At 51.5% G+C, this 17904-nt stretch overlaps 1 protein-coding gene across 5 annotated transcripts in view; it reads left to right on the top strand.

The window, feature by feature from the left end:
• Positions 1-17904, top strand: part of NECAB2 (N-terminal EF-hand calcium binding protein 2) — a 32110-nt gene that overhangs the window by 170 nt on the left and 14036 nt on the right. The window contains exons 1-5 of one of the 5 annotated variants that reach the window (XM_074314520.1): positions 325-626; positions 3110-3134; positions 9129-9237; positions 11456-11481; positions 11622-11719. In XM_074314520.1, coding sequence (XP_074170621.1) covers positions 402-626; positions 3110-3134; positions 9129-9237; positions 11456-11481; positions 11622-11719 — 483 coding nt within the window. In that variant the 5' untranslated portion in view covers positions 325-401. Of the gene's footprint in view, positions 1-324; positions 627-3109; positions 3135-9128; positions 9238-11455; positions 11482-11621; positions 11720-17904 lie in introns of those variants that run through there. The other 4 variants (XM_074314519.1, XM_074314517.1, XM_074314518.1 and 1 more) reach the window with 4 other exon arrangements.

Here is a 17904-nt window from a genome sequence, read left to right as displayed (position 1 = left end):
GGGAGACTTTCGTGGGGGAAGCCCCCAGGGACGCCCCCTGGCAGCCAGACCCCCCCACCAACCCTGTGCCTACCGAGCAGCCCCTCCCTGGCCGGGGTCTAGACCCCAAATCTGCGCCCCCGCGGGCAGCCTCCTGCAGCCGCTCTCAGCCGCGGTAGGGGGCGGGGGAGGGGTGCGGTGGACACGGGGCACGTGGCTCGGGGTCCGGGCGGAGCGCACCCCCCCTCCCCCGCGACCGGTCCCCCGGCGCCGGCCCGTCTCCTCCGTGGCCGCGGCCGCGGGGGCAGAGGGAGGGAGGGCGGGGCGGCGCGGGCAGCGGCGCCGGGGAGGGGTCGCGCGGGGGCGGACGGGCGGGGGTCGGCGGGCTTCCGGGCGGCGGTGGCGGTGGCGGGTGCGGCGCGATGTGCGAGCGGGCGGCGCGCCTGTGCAGGGCCGGCGCGCACAGGCTGCTCCGGGAGCCGCCGCCGCAGGGCCGGGCGCTGGGCGGGCTGCTGCGCTGGGTAGGCGCCAGAATGGGGGAGCCCCGGGCGCCGCTGGCCCCCGACGTCCCCGCCGCCCCCGCCGTGGACCCCGGCCCCTGTCCCGGCCCCGCCTCGCTGCGCGGGGGCACTGCTGTTATCCTGGACGTGAGTACGCGCCCGCCGGGACCCCAAGCCCCCTCCTCCCACGGGGAACCCCGACGCCGCCCTACCTCGTTCCTGCCGGATCCAGTGAGGACCCCACCCACCCCGAGTAGGGGACCCCTGGCCCATCCCCCTTGGCAGCTCGGAGCTGGACCCGCACCCGGCTTCTCTTAAGTCTCAGAACGCGAGCCCCAAGCCTTCCCACGTCCCGGCCAGTCTCATTCCCGGACCAAGACGACCCCCACTCCTTCCGACCCCTCCCTCAACTTCCCGGGATCCTCCACCTTCTCGAAGCCGGGATTCTGGAGACCCCTAGGCCGGCCACTGCCCCCTACTTTTGTCCTGGTCAGACCCTCATCTTGCCCCAGCCCTGCACCTCACCCTTTTCCCCTCATCCCTTCCCAGGTCCCTGCCCGAGTTGCTACTTTTCCAAGACCACCGTTCTCTTCCTCGCTAGACTCTGAGCCCTTGTATTCTCATCCCTAATCAAAGACCCATTCTCCCTACCCCCCCTCTTTGAAAGTGAAGTCCCCTCCCCACCTCTGTCTTTCCTTCTCCTTTCCAGAGTGTTGGAACTACCCCCATCCGCCCTGAGCCTGGACCCCTCTAGGCTCCCCCATCACCACCCCCACTCCATTCTGAGCCCCCTCTGTGCTCCATTCCCTTCCCCACCTCCACCCTCTCTACTCACCCCCTCCCTCATCCTCTCTGGAAACCAAACTGCCCACCCCTGGGAAGCCCACCTCACCCTCCCACCCACTCCCCAAATGGGAGGGAGATTTCACTGGTGGATGGCAGGGTGTGGGGGACTCCTGTGGAGTGCTAGGAAGTGGAGGGGCTTTCTCTCCGCTCCCCTCCCCATGACAGCATGGTGGTGGGATGTGCGTGTCCCAGGGTGGTGGGTGGCAAGGAGATGGGGGTGCCTAGAATGTTCATGATGGGTTTCTGGGAGGGGTGTGTGTGTGTGTGTGTGCAGCACATACCTGTGAGTGTGGGGGAGCATGGATTACCTCTCTCTCCTTCCCTTCTCTCCTGGAACCCATAGCTGGCTTTGGGCAGAGAGCAATGGGTAGAGAAGGTGAAGCTGTGCTGGGTGTGTTTCAGGTTCTGGTGCCTCCAAACACAGACTCGTACATACACAGCCCAACACACAATGGACTCTCTCTCTCAAGACCCCAGCAGTTCACTGCTGAAAGCCCTGGGCCCATGGGGTCTGCAGACCTAGGCCTGCCCTTGTAGGGAACCCCTATCCAGACCCCTCCTGATTCTCTCCTCTAACAGTATAGGAGGTGGGTTTCAGGTTCCTAGCGTGCTGTGTGAGGCCTCTGAGCCTCCATTTCCTCATCTGTGAAATGGGGTGATGAGCCGAGATGGTGACTTGCAGTGCTCATGCAGACTCCTAGAGCCATACATGTGGTCATGTCATTCACAGGCCCAGAGTACACACCTGAGGGTGGGGTGCCTAGACGGGGGCTTTGAGGAGGTCCTAGGGTGCTCTGATAACTGCTCCCCTTTCTGCCCCAGCCACAGAGGCTCCTGCCTAGTACCCCAACCCCCGGGTTCAGCTAAGGAAGGGGGTGATGTCTAAGAAGGCCTCCTGAGCTGCTGCTTTGGTTTGTCACAGCCCCAGGTGCCTGATAATGGATGCCCGCACCATTGCTTGAAGGGATGGGGGGGGGGGTATCTGTCCTTTACCCCAGGGAAAGATCAAAGGTGGGATGGTCAGAGGTGGTGGTGTCTCCCCCTCCTCTCCTATCAGCAAGGCTTACAGAGTCCCAGAATACCAGGAGGGGGAGTTATCTGGTCTCTAAGCTCAGGATAGCGTTGGGGAGTAGGGGCAGTGGCTGTCCTTCCCCCATCCCTGCCTGGTTTTCTGAGCTCCTGGAGACCTGCTTCTTCCCATTCCCCCACCCCCTAAAAATCTAATCCTGCCCATGGCTGGTCCAGTTGCCAAACCTCCAGATTCCCTTAGCAGACACGTCCATTCAGACTTAACCCGATCTCCCTACAGAAAACCAGGGCCTTCAAGGGGTTCTGGGAGGGGTGCAGTGGTGTAAGGTATATGGCTGTGTCCATGGGACACAAATTCAGAGTGCGTAACTGAGCCGATGGCTCTGGGAGCGTGTGGAACCAATGATTCTGGGAGCAAGCGTGTGGATGGATGTGAGCGAGTGTCCACGCGTGTGCATGTGTCTGTCAGCGTGGCTGTGGGCAGGCTGGCGGCACAGAAGGGAGAGTGGGCGGCTGTTTCCGTGAGGATGGCTGTTTCCGTGAGGGTGGCTAGGAAGGCCTCTGCCTGAAACATCCCTTCCTCACCCCTGGATCCCAGCCAGATGGGGGTCTCCTCCCTGGGAAGGAAAAAAGAGGGAGCTCTGCTTCCCACGCCCCCCTGGGGAGGAGTGGGATCTCAGTATCAGGTCAGGAGCTGCTGGAGGGTGCCTGCTCCCTGGCCCAGGGCCGCCCTGACCGACTTCTCTTCTCTGCAGATTTTCCGTCGTGCGGACAAAAATGGTGAGTTTCCCTCCCACACTGTCCCCTGAATGAGAAGCTGGTTCTTTCTGTCCTGAGCCTTCAGGGGAACAGATCAGGGGTAGGGACTGGACAGCCTTGAACCTAAAGGTTTAGAGTGCAGATCTCTGAAGTCTGAAGGCCAAATCCTGGCTCTGCTCCATGCCTTAGTGTCCTCTCTGTACAATGGGACTCCCAGAGTTCCTACCTAGTGACAATGCCATGAGGATTCAGTGAGTTGATGTCTGTGATGCCAAGATGTCTTGCCCACGGTAAGTGCTTGGTGTGCTTTAATCCTTATGCAGCTGGGCTGGACCAGCCCCGCCTCACTCTAGGCCCTTCACAGGCCCTGGCACACTTGCTCACCGTAGCCACCTGATGCAGTCAACTCCGAAGTGGCCCAGAGAGGTTAACTGACTTGCCCAGGGTAGCCCAGCTGCGAGAAGGAAATTGAGGCTGTGCCTCAGACCCCAGCCCTTTTCCCCACGTCACGCAGCCTCCCCAACAACGTGAGCGGCACATTATTTTGCCATGAATTCATGACACTCCACTTCTCACTGCTTGGAAAGTCTCCGTCTTGCACAAGGAAGAACGGAGTCCTGCAGATAACCAAATTTACCGAGGCCCACCTGAGCCTTGCAAGTGTAACAGAGCAGTACAACTTCCTGTACATACCGTAGTCATTATCCTCGGGCCCACAATGTCTCTACATGGCCTTTAACCAAGGCCCATTTCCTTTCCAGGCCTTGGTTTCCCTGTCTGTAAAGTGGGGCGATAACACTTAACCTGTCTACTTCCCTGGGTTGTTGGGAAAATACAGAGAGGAGATGTGGGGTTAGATGTTTTCAGAGAGAATTAAGCAGTGCTCAGTATTGATTTTCTCATTCATTGAAAAAATGCTCATTGTCCATCAAGGCCCATGCTGGGGGGAAAGTGGGAAACGATAGTGCCTGCCTTCCAGGCCCCTCACGTTCCCCGAAGCATCAGGTCCCAGCACCCCCTCCCTCCCTGTCCCTGGGAGTTACTGCTGAACTTCACCCCTATGGTGTTGGGGGGTGGAATGTAAGGCCTTGCGGGATGGGAGGGGATACACAGACCTGGGCTGAAAGTCAGTGCCCAGGGTTCTCTACCTCTTGACCCCCATTCTTGGAGATGACGATGGCCTCTCCCAGGCCTTTTGAGACAAAGGCCCATCAGAGCAATTGCATATGGAGCAAGGAGGAAGGAGATTGTGGGGGCGGGGGGGCGGGGACTTCAGTGAGAGGGAAGAAGTGGTGGTGATATCATGGCCTGAACAGTGTTAGAGATTAGAGAAGGGGTTACAGGGTTTGTCCCCTTTCTAGCATCTTCAGCATGCAGCCAGCCTGGGGTTGCATGGCTATCGCTGGGCCCCTCCAGCAGATTGTGAGGTCTTTACAGGTGGAAATCGGGGCTTGTCCCTATCATGGGCCCAATACCCAGCACACAGTAGGTCCTCGATAAATGCCTGTAGACTTCAGGTAATGGATTTATTCATGGATGAGAGTGGACTCTGCGGCACCGGGGTGCAGCCGTGCGCGTCTGGCTGTGGTCTTCATGCTGCAGGGAATGTGTGCACCCACAGAGGTGGTGTGTGAGGGTGTCGTGAGCCCACGCACACGCACATGTGCATGAATTTGTGGGTCTGAGTGATGTGTCTGTAACTGTTGCTGTACGTACCCAAGTCTGTGAGTGCGTATGTGTTTCTGATCGTGCACTCTGTAGGGACTTCTGCAGTGTGTGTGTGTTCGCACACGCCTGTGTGGGTGGTGGGTGGTGCCCTCGTCTCCATTCAGGCACAAATGGGCTTTTGTCTCCCTTCTTGTTCCCTGTCAGAGGCCATGTTTCCACCCCCTGAGCACAGCTGCAGGGCCCTCAACTTCACTCCTGCGGTCCCCACAAAGGCAGAGGCCAGTCCACCTCTTGGGGCCTTAAGTCTTACTGGCCACCGAATGGCTATGGGGGGTTGGTCACCAGGGTTAATGTGTGTGTGGGATGCAGAGCCCTTGGAGGGAGGTGAGGCCCCTCCTCTATTGCAGAGACTGCCTGGGTTCAAGTCCTGGCTCAGCCACTTCCCAGCTTTGTGAGCTCAGGCCAGTCACCAGACTCTCGGACCTCAGTTTCCTCATCTGTAAGTGAGGATAACGAAACCAGTACCCAGCTCAGAGGGCTATCATGAGGATGGAAAGTGGAGCTCCAGGCTGGCATTCTGTGACAGATCAGTGAGTCCTGTAGCAGCTGATGAGTATCGAGCGCCTTGGAAATTGGCCTTGGTTTGTCAACAGATATTTGGTTCCCTCCCCATGCTGCACGGGGAGCCTGCCGGCTGGTGGAGGCTGCCGGTGGCCACTGGGCATCCATTAGGCACCAGGACTTTCATGGACCTTCTCACTTGGTCTTCAGTCTGCTCCTACTGGGATAGGAAACACCGTCCCCTTATTACAGACAACAAAAGCAAGGCTCAGAGACAGCGAGTGACAGACTGCACATGTGCAGTTGAGGAGGGGGCAGGTGGGCTCGGATTCAGCCTATCACAGTTTGGAAACATTGAATAGGAGGAGTATGGGCGAGCGATGAGTGTGGGTGTTACACATAGACACACACAAAGGCACACACATACACAAGCACTTCTTGAGCACCAGCGGATGCTGGCCTTGCCCCAGGCTTCTGTGGGAGTGAGATGAGGGGGAGTGGAAGACGGGAGTGTGGTCTCAAGCAAGAGCCTGGGCTGAGAGTTGGCCCGCAGGAGTACAGGAGCAAGGGCTGGCCTGTCTGCGTGGCTCCTTAGAACCTTCACAGAGGTGGAGACAGGGCATGGCTCCCATGGGGCTGCCAAGGGAGGGGTCTGCCTGGCAGCCTGAGTTAGAAATCCACAGGGTGGTGGCTGGTGGAGGGGTGACAGACTGCATTTCTCTCTGGGGATGCAGACACTAGCAGACTTCTGGCATTTGAAAGGTCACTGCAACAGAGGTGAGCTCATGCTAATTAGAGAAGACACTTGCAAATGGCCCACTCAGGGTCCTTGAGGGAAGTGGAGGTACCATGCCCTCTGGTCTAATTGGGCAGGGGCCTGGGTGGAGCGGTTGCTTCCCTCATTAGCTGCTCTGGGTTCATTAGGTCTGTGGTGGGACAGTCAAGGTAAATGTCAGCCAGGGAGGCTTTGTGCTCAGGAAGCCTGGTGGGCGCCTCCCTGCCTGCTCTCCTGAGTGCAGACTGGACAGAGAAACCCAAGCAGGTAGGAGGAAGTGGGAGCAGGGAGACTTCCTAGCCGTGCCCATGGTAGACATGACTAATCAATCAAGCACGCTTCCACTGGGTCTGGACTTGGCCCCAGCTTTTCCTTGTAGCCCTGTGGCTGGCGGTCTCGACACACGGCCTTGCCCCAGGTTGGGTTGAGAGCATGGACTAGGGAACCCGATGGCCTGGGTTCACGCGCCAGCTGTGGCGCGTGGGCAAATCCTTTAACCACTCTGTGCCTCAGTTTACTGCTGTGTAAAATGTGGGTGAGGGTAATACCTGTACCATAGGGTGTGGTGAACTTGTGTCTGCCCTGATTCTGCACTGTGGTTCCTGGTTTTTATCACCAGTCTTGCCAAAGGGAACTTGGAAAGTCTCTTGCACAGAGTACAGAGCCACAACTTAAGAGTTGACGTATTTCACAGCTGGTATCACATACTTTTCAGGGTTTGTTTCTGGGTCTTTTGTGTGTATGTACTGGGAGGACTTTTGTTCTTGAAATTTATAAATTTATTCCCCATCTGTGACACTGAAATCTGGGCCAGGATGTTGGAGGCATCCTGGGATGTTGCCCCTAGCCCCCAGGTATATACCTGCACTTACAGGTCCGATTCTTCCTCTCTCCCAGCCTCTGGTACTTTATGCCTGAAGGGGCCCTATAGAAGACAGGTGGAGATGTGAGGGTCTCCCTCTCCTGAGCTTGTCCCTTTGCCCTCCTTTGAGTTCCCGCAGAGCTGCTGGGAGCAGAGATAGAAGCTCCAGGGCCTTTAAAATATGAGTGACTTTGACTCGGGGCTCCAGTAGATCCGCCATGAAAGGTTGGGCGAATTGTGCCCTGCACAAGGGCACCTACCTGAGGGAATGGAGAGCCTCAGATCCAGTGTGCACTCTGCTCCGAGCCCATGTGCACTAACACTGGGCGACACCCCCCACCACCACCACCACCAGGAAGGGGCATCTCTTTCTATTCCACGCAGAGGTGCCATGTGGGCTCACAGGGGTTTTGATTACAGACTGGCTGGAAGTAATGGAAGAGGGTCTGCGTAGAGAGGATGGGGGGCCCTGAAGTGTCCTGGGCTGGAGCTTCTCCCAGACCTCCACTGCCTCCCACCCTCTTCCCTGCCTTTAAGGAGGAGCAGGAAACTAAGATCTTTGAGGGGGGCAGTGGCTGCAGGGGGTTGGAGATCAGCTTTCATGAGTTTGCTCCACAGGTGGGAGGAACTGAGTGTGGGAGCTTGAGAACTGAGCCCCTCCCTCAGGGCCCCTGTGCCCCCAGCCAGTGAGAGCTTTCTCCAGCAGTGCTGCTGCCAGGGCGACTGCAAGTAGAGGGAGAAGAGGCAAGACAAAGGGAGGGAAGGTGGGTGGGACAGGTGACATGCATCCGCTGTGGGGGCCCCTCTTCCAGAGCCACACCCCCTCCCCATCCCAGAACCATAGCCCCCAGACCTGAGGAGGGCTGGCCACTTTTGGCCCAGGACAGGCACCTCCTTTTCTCATGGTTTGGCATCTTGATGGCCACATCTGTGGCATGGTGAGAACTCTGTGCTAATGATTGGCAGCTGTCATGTCAGCCATGCAAAGGTTTGGGCCCAAAGTTTCCCAAGTGGATGGGACAGAGTAGAGAGGGGTCACTCCCTGTGGGGACAGAGTCCCAGAGAGCAGTTTCCAGGCTCTCAACCTCACGTGGAAAGGTGCTGGCTCGGGTAGAAGATGGCTGTCAACTGTAACCAGTTAGCCATTAGCCACTGATGTAACTGCCAGGGCTGTGTTGGAGGGTTGGTTGGTTGGCAGAGAAGCAGACAGTGGGTTGTGCATCGTGTGGAACCTGCCTCCTGTGTCTCCAACCCAGCCGCCAGGGGGAATATAGTGGTATGACTCTCCTATCCATGGCTCCGTGGGTGTTCCTTTTTGGCCTCACCATGTGCTGCGTTCTTATGTGGGGAGCGGGAGCTGAGACCCTGCATGACACTCCCTCTTCCAAAGTCGGGACCTGGGTACTGGCTTTGGAGATGATTCAAGAGTGAGGAGATGATCTGGGCATTTGGAAGCAAGAGAGAATGGTCACCAGACTGCCCTGCTTTGGCCCTACCTCTTACAGGGGTGGTACCGTGTTTCCCTGAAAATAAGACCTAGCTGCACCATCAGCTCTAATGCGTCTTTTGGAGCAAAAATTAATATAAGACCTGGTTTTATTTCACTATAATATAAGACCGGGTCTTATTTTACTATAAGACCGGGTATAATATATCATAATTAATATAGTATAATTAATTTACTATAATTAATATAAAATAATACTCAGTCTTATATTAATTTTTGCTCCAAAAGACGCATTAGAGCTGATGGTGCAGCTAGGTCTTATTTTCGGGGAAACACGGTACTACCATAAATAGTGCCTACCCCCAGGTGGTCAGGCAAATCAGATGGGAGAAGATAGCCTGGCGGGGCAGGTGCTCTCCGCTTGTTAACTGTATGCAGAGTGAGCCCCAGCAGACTAGCTACTTCTTGTATTTGTGGATTTGGGGATTATCTCTAAATAGGTATTTATATGTTGGTTTGGGAATTTGCTGGATGAGTTAGTGATTCTCTATGAACTGGAGTTTACTGGTTAATTTGGGAATTAGCGGAGCGGGCAGGGGTTAGATGACCGGACTTTATCTGTGAGTTTGGGCCCTGTCTGGTTTGGGGATGTCCTGTCGCTCAGACACCAGCTGCTCTCCCTCCTGCCTCCCTTCCTCGCAGATGATGGGAAGTTGTCCTTGGAGGAATTCCAGCTCTTCTTTGCAGATGGTGTCCTCAATGAGAAAGAACTGGAGGATCTCTTCCACACAATCGACTCGGACAACACCAAGTGAGCTGAGTCCTGCTTGCTCGAGCACCTGGGGCGCCCAGTGGGTCTGGGAGGAGGCACCTTCCTTCTCCCCCAGGCCAGTGTCTGTTGTCCACTGCCTTGGAGGGCAGGGTCCCTGAAATCCCCCAACTCGCTAATCTCAAAGTCAGAGGCCCACTGTCTGGGGTGATTCGGGAGTGGGTAGGTGGACACTGCATTGGCAAGTTGGTCTTTTCTGCGCACACGTGGCTAAGCAGACCTAGATTTTGCAGGGTATACATAGGAGAGTGAAAGGAGAAGTTGGCGGGGAGGTCACCCTTCTGCTCTTTCAGCCCAGTTCTGACCCAGCACGCTGTGCTTGTTCCTGGTCCCCACATGAACTCTGCCATCTTGGTCTTCACTGGCTCTCATCTAAAACTATAAACTGTAACCAAATACTAATCCCAGCTCTACCTCTTAACCTTAGCCCTTCTTCTAACAATGTACCTAATTAAACCTTTTCTTCAACCCCATCATAACCCTAACCTGCCTCTAAGAATCAACCAGAAACTCTGGACCCAACTCATCCCTAAGTCAAGTGCAAATTCTACTCACACTTGCCCCAACCTTAACTCCACCCTCTCCCTTTCCCCAGGGTTCCCCAAGCAGGATGAGCCCCCTTCTCCAGCCCACTCCTGGTCACCTTCCTCAGGCCCGCTCTGGTGTTGAGGGGCACAGTTCCTGGGGGGCTGCTTGGGGCAGATTTGATAAGCTGGGGTCCCCTGAGACAGGCTAGAGATGGTCTAGATAAGGAGCTGCCACCAGGCCCATTTGCAAGGGACCCAGTGCCATGGCGGCCTGGACCAGAGGTCGGGGCTGAGAGTGTCCTAGGAGGTGTGGTCTGGGGACCAGGGTGGGGCAGGTGGAACAGGTCTCCTGTCCCTGGAAGGCCACTTGAAAGAAACAGCTTCCTGCTGCAGACTCCAGTGAAGGGCTTTGTATCTGGAGTCAGATGGAGGTTTCTGAGAGGTCCCTGCAGCCCCGGGGGTTCTTTGAAAGGGCTGAGGCAGGTGCCCATTGATTATTCATTCTCTTTTGGTGCCTTTTGTGTCAGGCCAGCTGGGTGGAGGGAGAAGGAGGTGCTGGTTTGAGAGTTTAACCATGAGAGTATGTAAGTGGGGAGCAGGGTGGACCCACCATTGCAGAAAGTCAAAATTAAACTCTTTTAGAATTTTTTTTCTCCAACATTCCCCAGAATGGGAGCTATAAACGTTCACTCCTAGGTGTGCTAAAGAGGCTTTCTGCCCAAAACAATTCACACAAGTCAGAAAGACTGGTGAAAGGCTAGTTTAAGCTCAGGGAAACAGCTTCCTTTCCGCAAGACTTTTCAGAACTTTTACTGTGTGATGCAAGTTAGGGGAATCTCCAAGACAGCTTGCAAAGCCTCTGAACCCAGATTTAATCGGCCACGGCCACGGGAGTCTTTCCCCAGAAGCATGTTGTTGAACCTGGGTAGCACAGAGCACACTATGTAGGCTAGTCTCCTCTTCTCTCAGCGAGGGAACTGGGGCCCAGAAAGGGAAGGTTTCAGCACCTCACAAACGCTCAGGTCCCCTGGCACACCTCACCATTGCGTCTCTGTTCTGAGGCTGCTATGTCCACCTTCACCTGCATGGCTGGGATTCTCGGGCTTAGCCTCCTCCAAGGAAGGACGGGGTCCTTCTCCACCCACGCTGTAGGAATGGGGATGCAGACCTTTGGGCTGGGGTGAAAACGAGGAGGGCTGTCCCAGGGCCTGGGTCCCAGGACCCAATGGGCAAGAATGCCCTGGGGCAGCAGCCTGTCACCGTGAGTGTTTTGTTTCAGCCTGCAATAGCCCTGCCCCGGCCCCCAGCCCCCAGCCCCCAGCCCTTTCCCCTCCGTTCTCCCGGGCCCTGCCTCAGCCCCGTATTTGGTCCCATCTGCTCATGCAGTCAGTAGACTTTGGGCAAGGAAATGGAGCAGGTGCCGTGGTGATGGGATCAGACAGATGCAGACATGGATGCCTCCTTGGTTCTTCAGAGGGCACAGTGCCATTTACCTGTTGCAATCTCACCTGTAAAGTGGGGCCATGGTGTCAGCATAGGATGAAGAGAGAAGGCATGGCAGGTGTTTTACCAGCTGCATGGCACGGTGCATGCTGTGGGAGGGAGGGCGGGCGGGAGTGGGGGGATGGCACAGGCTGGCTTCTGAGTCCCCCTCTCCCTCGTTCTCTCTGCAGCCATGTGGACACCAAGGAGCTGTGTGGTAGGTGCCCAGCTATGCAGGGACCAAGAGTGGGGTGTGGGGGGAGGGCGGAGATGGGACTGGGGAAAGGCAATGGGGGACATGGGTGGGAGGGCCCAGAATCCTCCTATGACCCTGACCTTTGCCTCCCTTCCCCCCAGATTACTTTGTGGATCACATGGGAGACTATGAGGACGTGTTGGCCTCCCTGGAAACCTTGAATCACTCTGTCCTGAAGGCGATGGGCTACACCAAGAAGGTCAGTGGGTGTAGGTGGCCCATGGGGGTGCGAGGCCTGAGTGCTGGTTTGGTTCCAGATGTTCTCCGGGGCGTCCTTCACCAAGGGTGCCTGGATTTGTGATGATGAGTGTTGGCTGTGCCTGGCTCTGGGGTGGGCTTTGCTTGGGGCTCTTACAGGGAGCTGAGGTAAACTGTGACATGAGTAAGCAGCTCCATGAATGGCCCTGCCACCCAGTGTCTGGTGCCTGGTTTGGAGGGTGCCCTTTCCCAGAACTGGGCATGGTCCTGGGATGGAGTCTTGGAAAGGGAGCGTCAGGCACCCCAAGGCCTCCGGGGTCCTTGGACCCGTGTGTACCTGATGCTCGCATGCCCTTCGGCAGCAGGATTACGAAACAGGAAGGGATTACGAAACAGGAAGGGGAGAGTTCACACGTCTGACCTTGACCCGGGATCGGGTGGTGTCTGGTATGAGAACACGTGTCCAGGCAGGGAGCCCTGAGCTGGGCATTGGAACCATCAGGAATGCTGGGAGGGGCAGAGTACAGGGACTCACTTCATGTCCTGGAGAGAGGTCTCTGATGTGGCTCCAAAGTCTGCCTGCAGCCCTGTCACCATCTTGTTTGCATTTCTGGCCTGAAGGAGGACAGAAGGCAGGGAGACGGGGCCAGGTCGTGGGCTGGGTATCATTGTGCCTTCTCCACGATGGCTTGGATGGGCATAAGCAGCCCATCCCCGAAGCTTTGTTTCCTGCCTCTGAGTCTGTACTCCCACTGGGCTGGCAGAAAGGGTAGGCAGGGTGTGTTCCTTCTCTGCATCCATGGAGAAGAGACACAAGAAATTTCCTGAGGACCTATGATGGCTAGTTTCTCACAACAGTCCCATGGGTGGCTACTCTCAGTTCCCCCATTTCATAGATATGAAAACAGAGGCTCAAAAGGGTGAACCTGCAGAGTCATAGCCAGACAGCCATACCTGCTGGTTGAAATGAGAGGGGAAATTGAATCAGGGACCTGCCAGGAAGTAAGGAGCCCAGCGTGGGACTCCAAGCCTTCCCAGGGGTGACTGCAGTGTCTGTCAATCAGCGAGGAGTAGGGGCCGTTGCTTGGGCACAGTGACCAAGGCCCTCAGGGAGGGAGCTGGCAGCAGGCCACACTGTGAGGGGCACCTAGACATCCAAGGACTTACAGCCTACCAGCCACCTTGAGCAACCAGTGGGAGCTCAGAAAGGCCAGCCCCATCTGCTGGGTGTGAGGCCAGGAAGCTTAGCCAGTAAAGTCAGTCTGACCTGGCTGAAGGACCCCAAGCCTATCACTTCCCTTTCTTAGCCTCAGTTTCTCCGTCTGTGGAATGGGAGCATTCACCTTGCAGGGTGTTTATGAGGACTGAATGAAGTAAGGTCTCTAAACTGCTTAGCACAGGGCCTGGCACAGAGCAAACGTGACTACTAGTTCTTATCATTAAATTCTGTTGTATGCTCAGGCATAGGTAAGACCAATTCTGTACGTTTTTTCAAATGCTACTCAGTTACTGCAACGTGGTATATTAGAGCATCCCTTTCTTCCTATACCCAGAAATAGCTGGGCCTAACCCTGAGCCCCCACTGCCCACATTCCCATTTCTGTCCCAGCATCATGCTATTTTGAGTCTTGTTAGGTTAAAGTCTATTTTAATAACATATAAAACCAGCTCCCTTTCATGGTGCATCCTTGTAGACAATGTGATATTTGGAAGTATCAAGGCGGGTGGGGGATTAGAAGGGAGCATGGAAAGACCCCAGGCTCTAGAACTCCAGTCACCCAGACAAGGGTGTCAGCCCTGGCTCCGCTCCTGACAGGCTGTGTGAGGCTTACCATACGTCCACATGGGACTCCTCACGATTGAAACTCTCTCCATGAGCCTCAGTTTTCTCATCTGCGAATGGGGCCACTTCTCAGCAGTGTTGTCTTGAGCTGTTGATAACATCCATAGTGGCTCCTTGGTCTTTGGTTCTAACTGTTCAGAGATGTGACCTAATTCTCCATCCAGGAGAGGATTTTAACTTCTACCAGTTCTGGAGATTTTGCTCTCAGAAATCATGCACATGTGACGTTCAGTGAGTGCAGCCATTGGTGCATTTTTAGTGGTGGAGGTGATGGTAGGTTGCTGCAGACGGACATCTCTTTTTCTCGCGTATTTTCTAACCACCTTTGCTTTGTAGAAATGCAGCTCATTGATTATTTCAAATCTATCTCTTACATCCATTGCTACTAGTTGACTCGTTTGCTGTTGTTGACATTTAGTCATAGCATCAGTTGTGACTGACTGTAGTTCTCGTCTTTATTTCTGATATGTGATCCCTCTATTTCTCTGCTGTGTCCTCTTGCATCTCCCCCAAATCCTAAAACATTAAAATGGTGCTAAGTCAGGCATCTTTGCTTTGCTCCTGATTTTCAACTGTTTCTCTCTACTATTTTTCCACTAATTATAACATTAATACCAGCTCTTACTTTAGAATCCTCTTCAGCCTGTTAAAAAAATTATTTTTGCATTCCTGTTGTTCAATTTTGTCTTCGGAGGTGGTAGCGAATTTTTTTCAAATGCCTTTTTGGTCATTTAAAAATGATCATAAGATTCTTCTTAAGCTATTGATGGAGTCTATTATTAGCTTCCTGTGATAAACCCGAATTGGTGCATTTTTCTTGCACCGCATTGCTGAATCCTTGTCACTAGCTGAGCTTTTTACCTCTATCTTTATCAGGAGTTGAGAAGTAATGATAGTTTGGTAATGAATTATAGGTGGTTTTGAATATTTTCTGTGTGTGAACCACTGAGGCTTGGGTCAAGGTACTAAATAGATGGGGATTATCTTAATAGTTACTTTAAGGTCAATCCTAGTTTTACTTAAGTGTTTTACTTTTTGTGTCCATTTTTAATATAGTTTTAAATGTAACTATCATGGACATGGTCAGTTGTATGATCAATTATGCATAGTATGTTCTTACGATTTTTTTTAAAAATCTAAGACATTAACACAAACCAGGCACTTAATGCAGATTAAGTTCAAGAAAACATCTGCTTTATAGCTCGGTTCTTGTTTTAATTTTCATCCTGTTTTGCTACATTTTAAAAACTTATATTTGACTGAGTTGTACCCATTCCAATTAGATGTTTTTAATAACCTGCCCCGACACATTTATTTAAATTTCACAATGTTTTTTTCAGTTTTTCACAATGTATTTATAATTTTTATCATTATTATTTTCTTCCTCCTATTTCCTTAGGTTTGTTGTTGCTATTCTTTTTCATATGTGAAATAGAATGCTCAGATGTTTTTGATCATACATTTTGAAATTTTAAAACATTTACCTTTGAATGATATTTTCACTACAACCATAGATTTTAATATATAGTAGTTTCACTCTCGGTTTTTCTAATAGCCTATGTCCTCACTCATTTCTCATGTTGTGATGTTTGGATGAAACAGAATGACCAGTGAGGTTTCCACTGTATATTTTTGAATGTGTTGCAATTTCTTCATTACATATTATTTGATTTGTTTTTATACCTATCTCATGGATGCTTGAGAAGATGGCGATCTTACTTTCCAAGAGTAAAATTTTAAAATAGCTATCCTTTCTTTGTTATGAAATCTATGCTGTTGAAAGACAACTTTGTAAAACGGTAAAATCATGTCTTGTGTAGAAAAGTATAAAATGCACACATGTCAAAGGCCATACTTAACTCAATTCATTAATGTGAGAACAGGAGGATGTGACAACTGGAAAATTCAAAGAACACACTCCAGGTATAGGCAACCAGGAATTTTGAAATGAATTTGTGAGTAAATGCAAAATTGGTCACTGTCCATTGAATTCTGCCAGACAAAATTCATATGCATTTCTGTAGATGAGAATTATTTGCATTATTGTCAGTTTTTGGGTTTTTTTTACAACTTAGAGTTTTAAAAGTAGCTCCAACACAAGGAAAGACATACCGTAGATGAACCAGAAGGGTATACTAGACAAATCCAGTAATCATTTTTGCCCATTTTAAAGACTTCCACACTTTTTCCTGACAGTGCCTGTGGTATCCCTGTGTGTACGTCCTGGTGCCCACTGCCCTATGGGGCAATGATGAGCTAATTTCTCACATTAAATTGTTTTGTCATTTTATCTTTGTATCTTAATGTTTTTTTCCTTTCTATATTTTTAACCATGTTGTTTGATACCTATAGAGCCTTTCTTATAATATTTTTATTATATAAATGGTACATGTTCACTATGTAAAATTTAGGAAGAGAAAAGTATAAAGAAAAATGTCAAATCGCTTCTAATTCACACTCTCCCTAACTACTATCAACATTTTAGTTTATTACCTTCGAACCTTTTTTATGTGTATTTCTTTACTATATTTAATATTGTGCTGTGTACAAAAATGTATTGTCTGCTTCACCCCCCCCCCTAAGATTTCAACAGATACCTTCCCCATGTTATTAAAACAGTTTGGAAGCATCAGTTTAAGTATTCTTATTTAAATTTACTTACTATCTGTGTTCTGGGGGCATATTAGATTAGATTTCCAGGTTTTTGCTATTCTGAATAATATTGGGACATAAATATCTGTCCGCATTTTGCGTGATTTCTTAAGGATAGATTATCAAAAGTGGAGAATTACTGGGTCAAAGAATAAGAGCAGCGTGACGCTCATGATAGAAGGGGAAATTGCTTTCCGGGGTTGCTTGTATCCATCTGAATCCCTATAGCCGTGTTTCGTAATGTCTTCTCCCACTGCACGGAGATTTAATAATGTTATGTCCTTACGCATTATGCCTTTCGTCATTATGTTCTTCCCCTTCTTGTGTGATACTTTCACATTTATATTCTACCGTGATAGGGATATTGCAGTTTGTCCTTGATCAAATTTGGTTGCGGAATCTTTGCACAGACTTTTCTTTGTCAGTCCTTTGGCGCTGCCTTGGTTTAGATGTGCCTCCAGCTGGGTCTCCTTTAATCAAATCTGGGATTGCATCTTTACGTGGGGGAATATAGGCTGCTCTTCTTTATTGTTATGATCTATTTGGTCTGACTGCTGTCAGCATCTTTTATGCTCCCTGTGTTTTTACGCTTCTTCGTCTCTGACATTTTATCTTCTGATGGGTCTTTGTCTATAGCACTGAGAGTGATTTCAAAGGTGAACATTCTAATTTTCATTTCGCTAGTGACTTCTAAAACATATGCTGTTAACATTTGTAATCCTATTTTTAGACCTAGCTAATAAAAACACTTCCTAGTCCCTTCTGTGGAATTAAAGGAATTTTTAGATGTTGGGCCATTTCCCCCATACTTTCACACTCCTTAGGAACTTAATCCAATGTAATTAAATGTTGAGGATTAGTGGTTAATGTTTTTGTTTCCTGACTTCTGTAGCCTTAATGCTTAATTTTCAGGGTGATCACCAGCTCATTCACTACTTCCCTATTCAAGAAGTCTCTCTCTGATTCAGCCCTAGATGATTTGGGAGACATTCCTAGGCATTCTTTGCAAGAAAGGTGATCATCTGGTAAAATGTCGTAGATTTGCCGATTTCTGAGTGTCTCCCTGTTGTCCTGCAGATGAGTAATTTGTCCACGTGATGCAAAATTCCTAGACCTGAACCTCTTCCTCTGGAATCTGTGTAGCTGGTCTCTCAGCTAAAGCATTGACTCTGGCAGAGGAGAAATCTGTAAAAGCTGCATTCTCACTCCTTTGAAAATAACTTGTCTTTTTGGAATTCAAGTAATAAGTTACACTTATTGACCCGTGACCAGACACACCCTCAAATTACTGATCTGAGTGCTCTTTAACAAACTCACTTCAGCTCATTTTTCTGCTTGATGGCTTCTAGCAGCCTTTCTCTTTGTGTTTACATTTTTTACCAGGTTATGTCTTCTTGTTCATTTTTGGCCATTCATTTGTCCAGAGCCCATTGACCACCAGATTGTGTGTTAGTTTGGTTGTCTGCTAGGGAGGATAATCGATAATTACAGTACATTAGGCTACCAGAAACTCACATCCTCTCTGCCACAAATTCAATCTCTGTCGGGGCCGCTTTCCAGTGTGCCTGGTAGTCGGCACAGGATGGTGACACCTGCCCGTCTGTGTGTGCCTCTCCTTTTGGCCTCTCTTCACCCCTGTCCCTCTTTCCCTGCTCCCCACCCCTGCCTCCATTTCTCCGTCTGTCTCTAGC

The sequence above is a fragment of the Rhinolophus sinicus genome, linkage group LG11 (assembly GCF_036562045.2).
Source record: "Rhinolophus sinicus isolate RSC01 linkage group LG11, ASM3656204v1, whole genome shotgun sequence".
Taxonomy (NCBI): Eukaryota; Metazoa; Chordata; class Mammalia; order Chiroptera; family Rhinolophidae; genus Rhinolophus; species Rhinolophus sinicus.
Note: the sequence above shows the minus strand (reverse complement) of the source record. Positions and strands in the feature narration are given on the sequence as shown.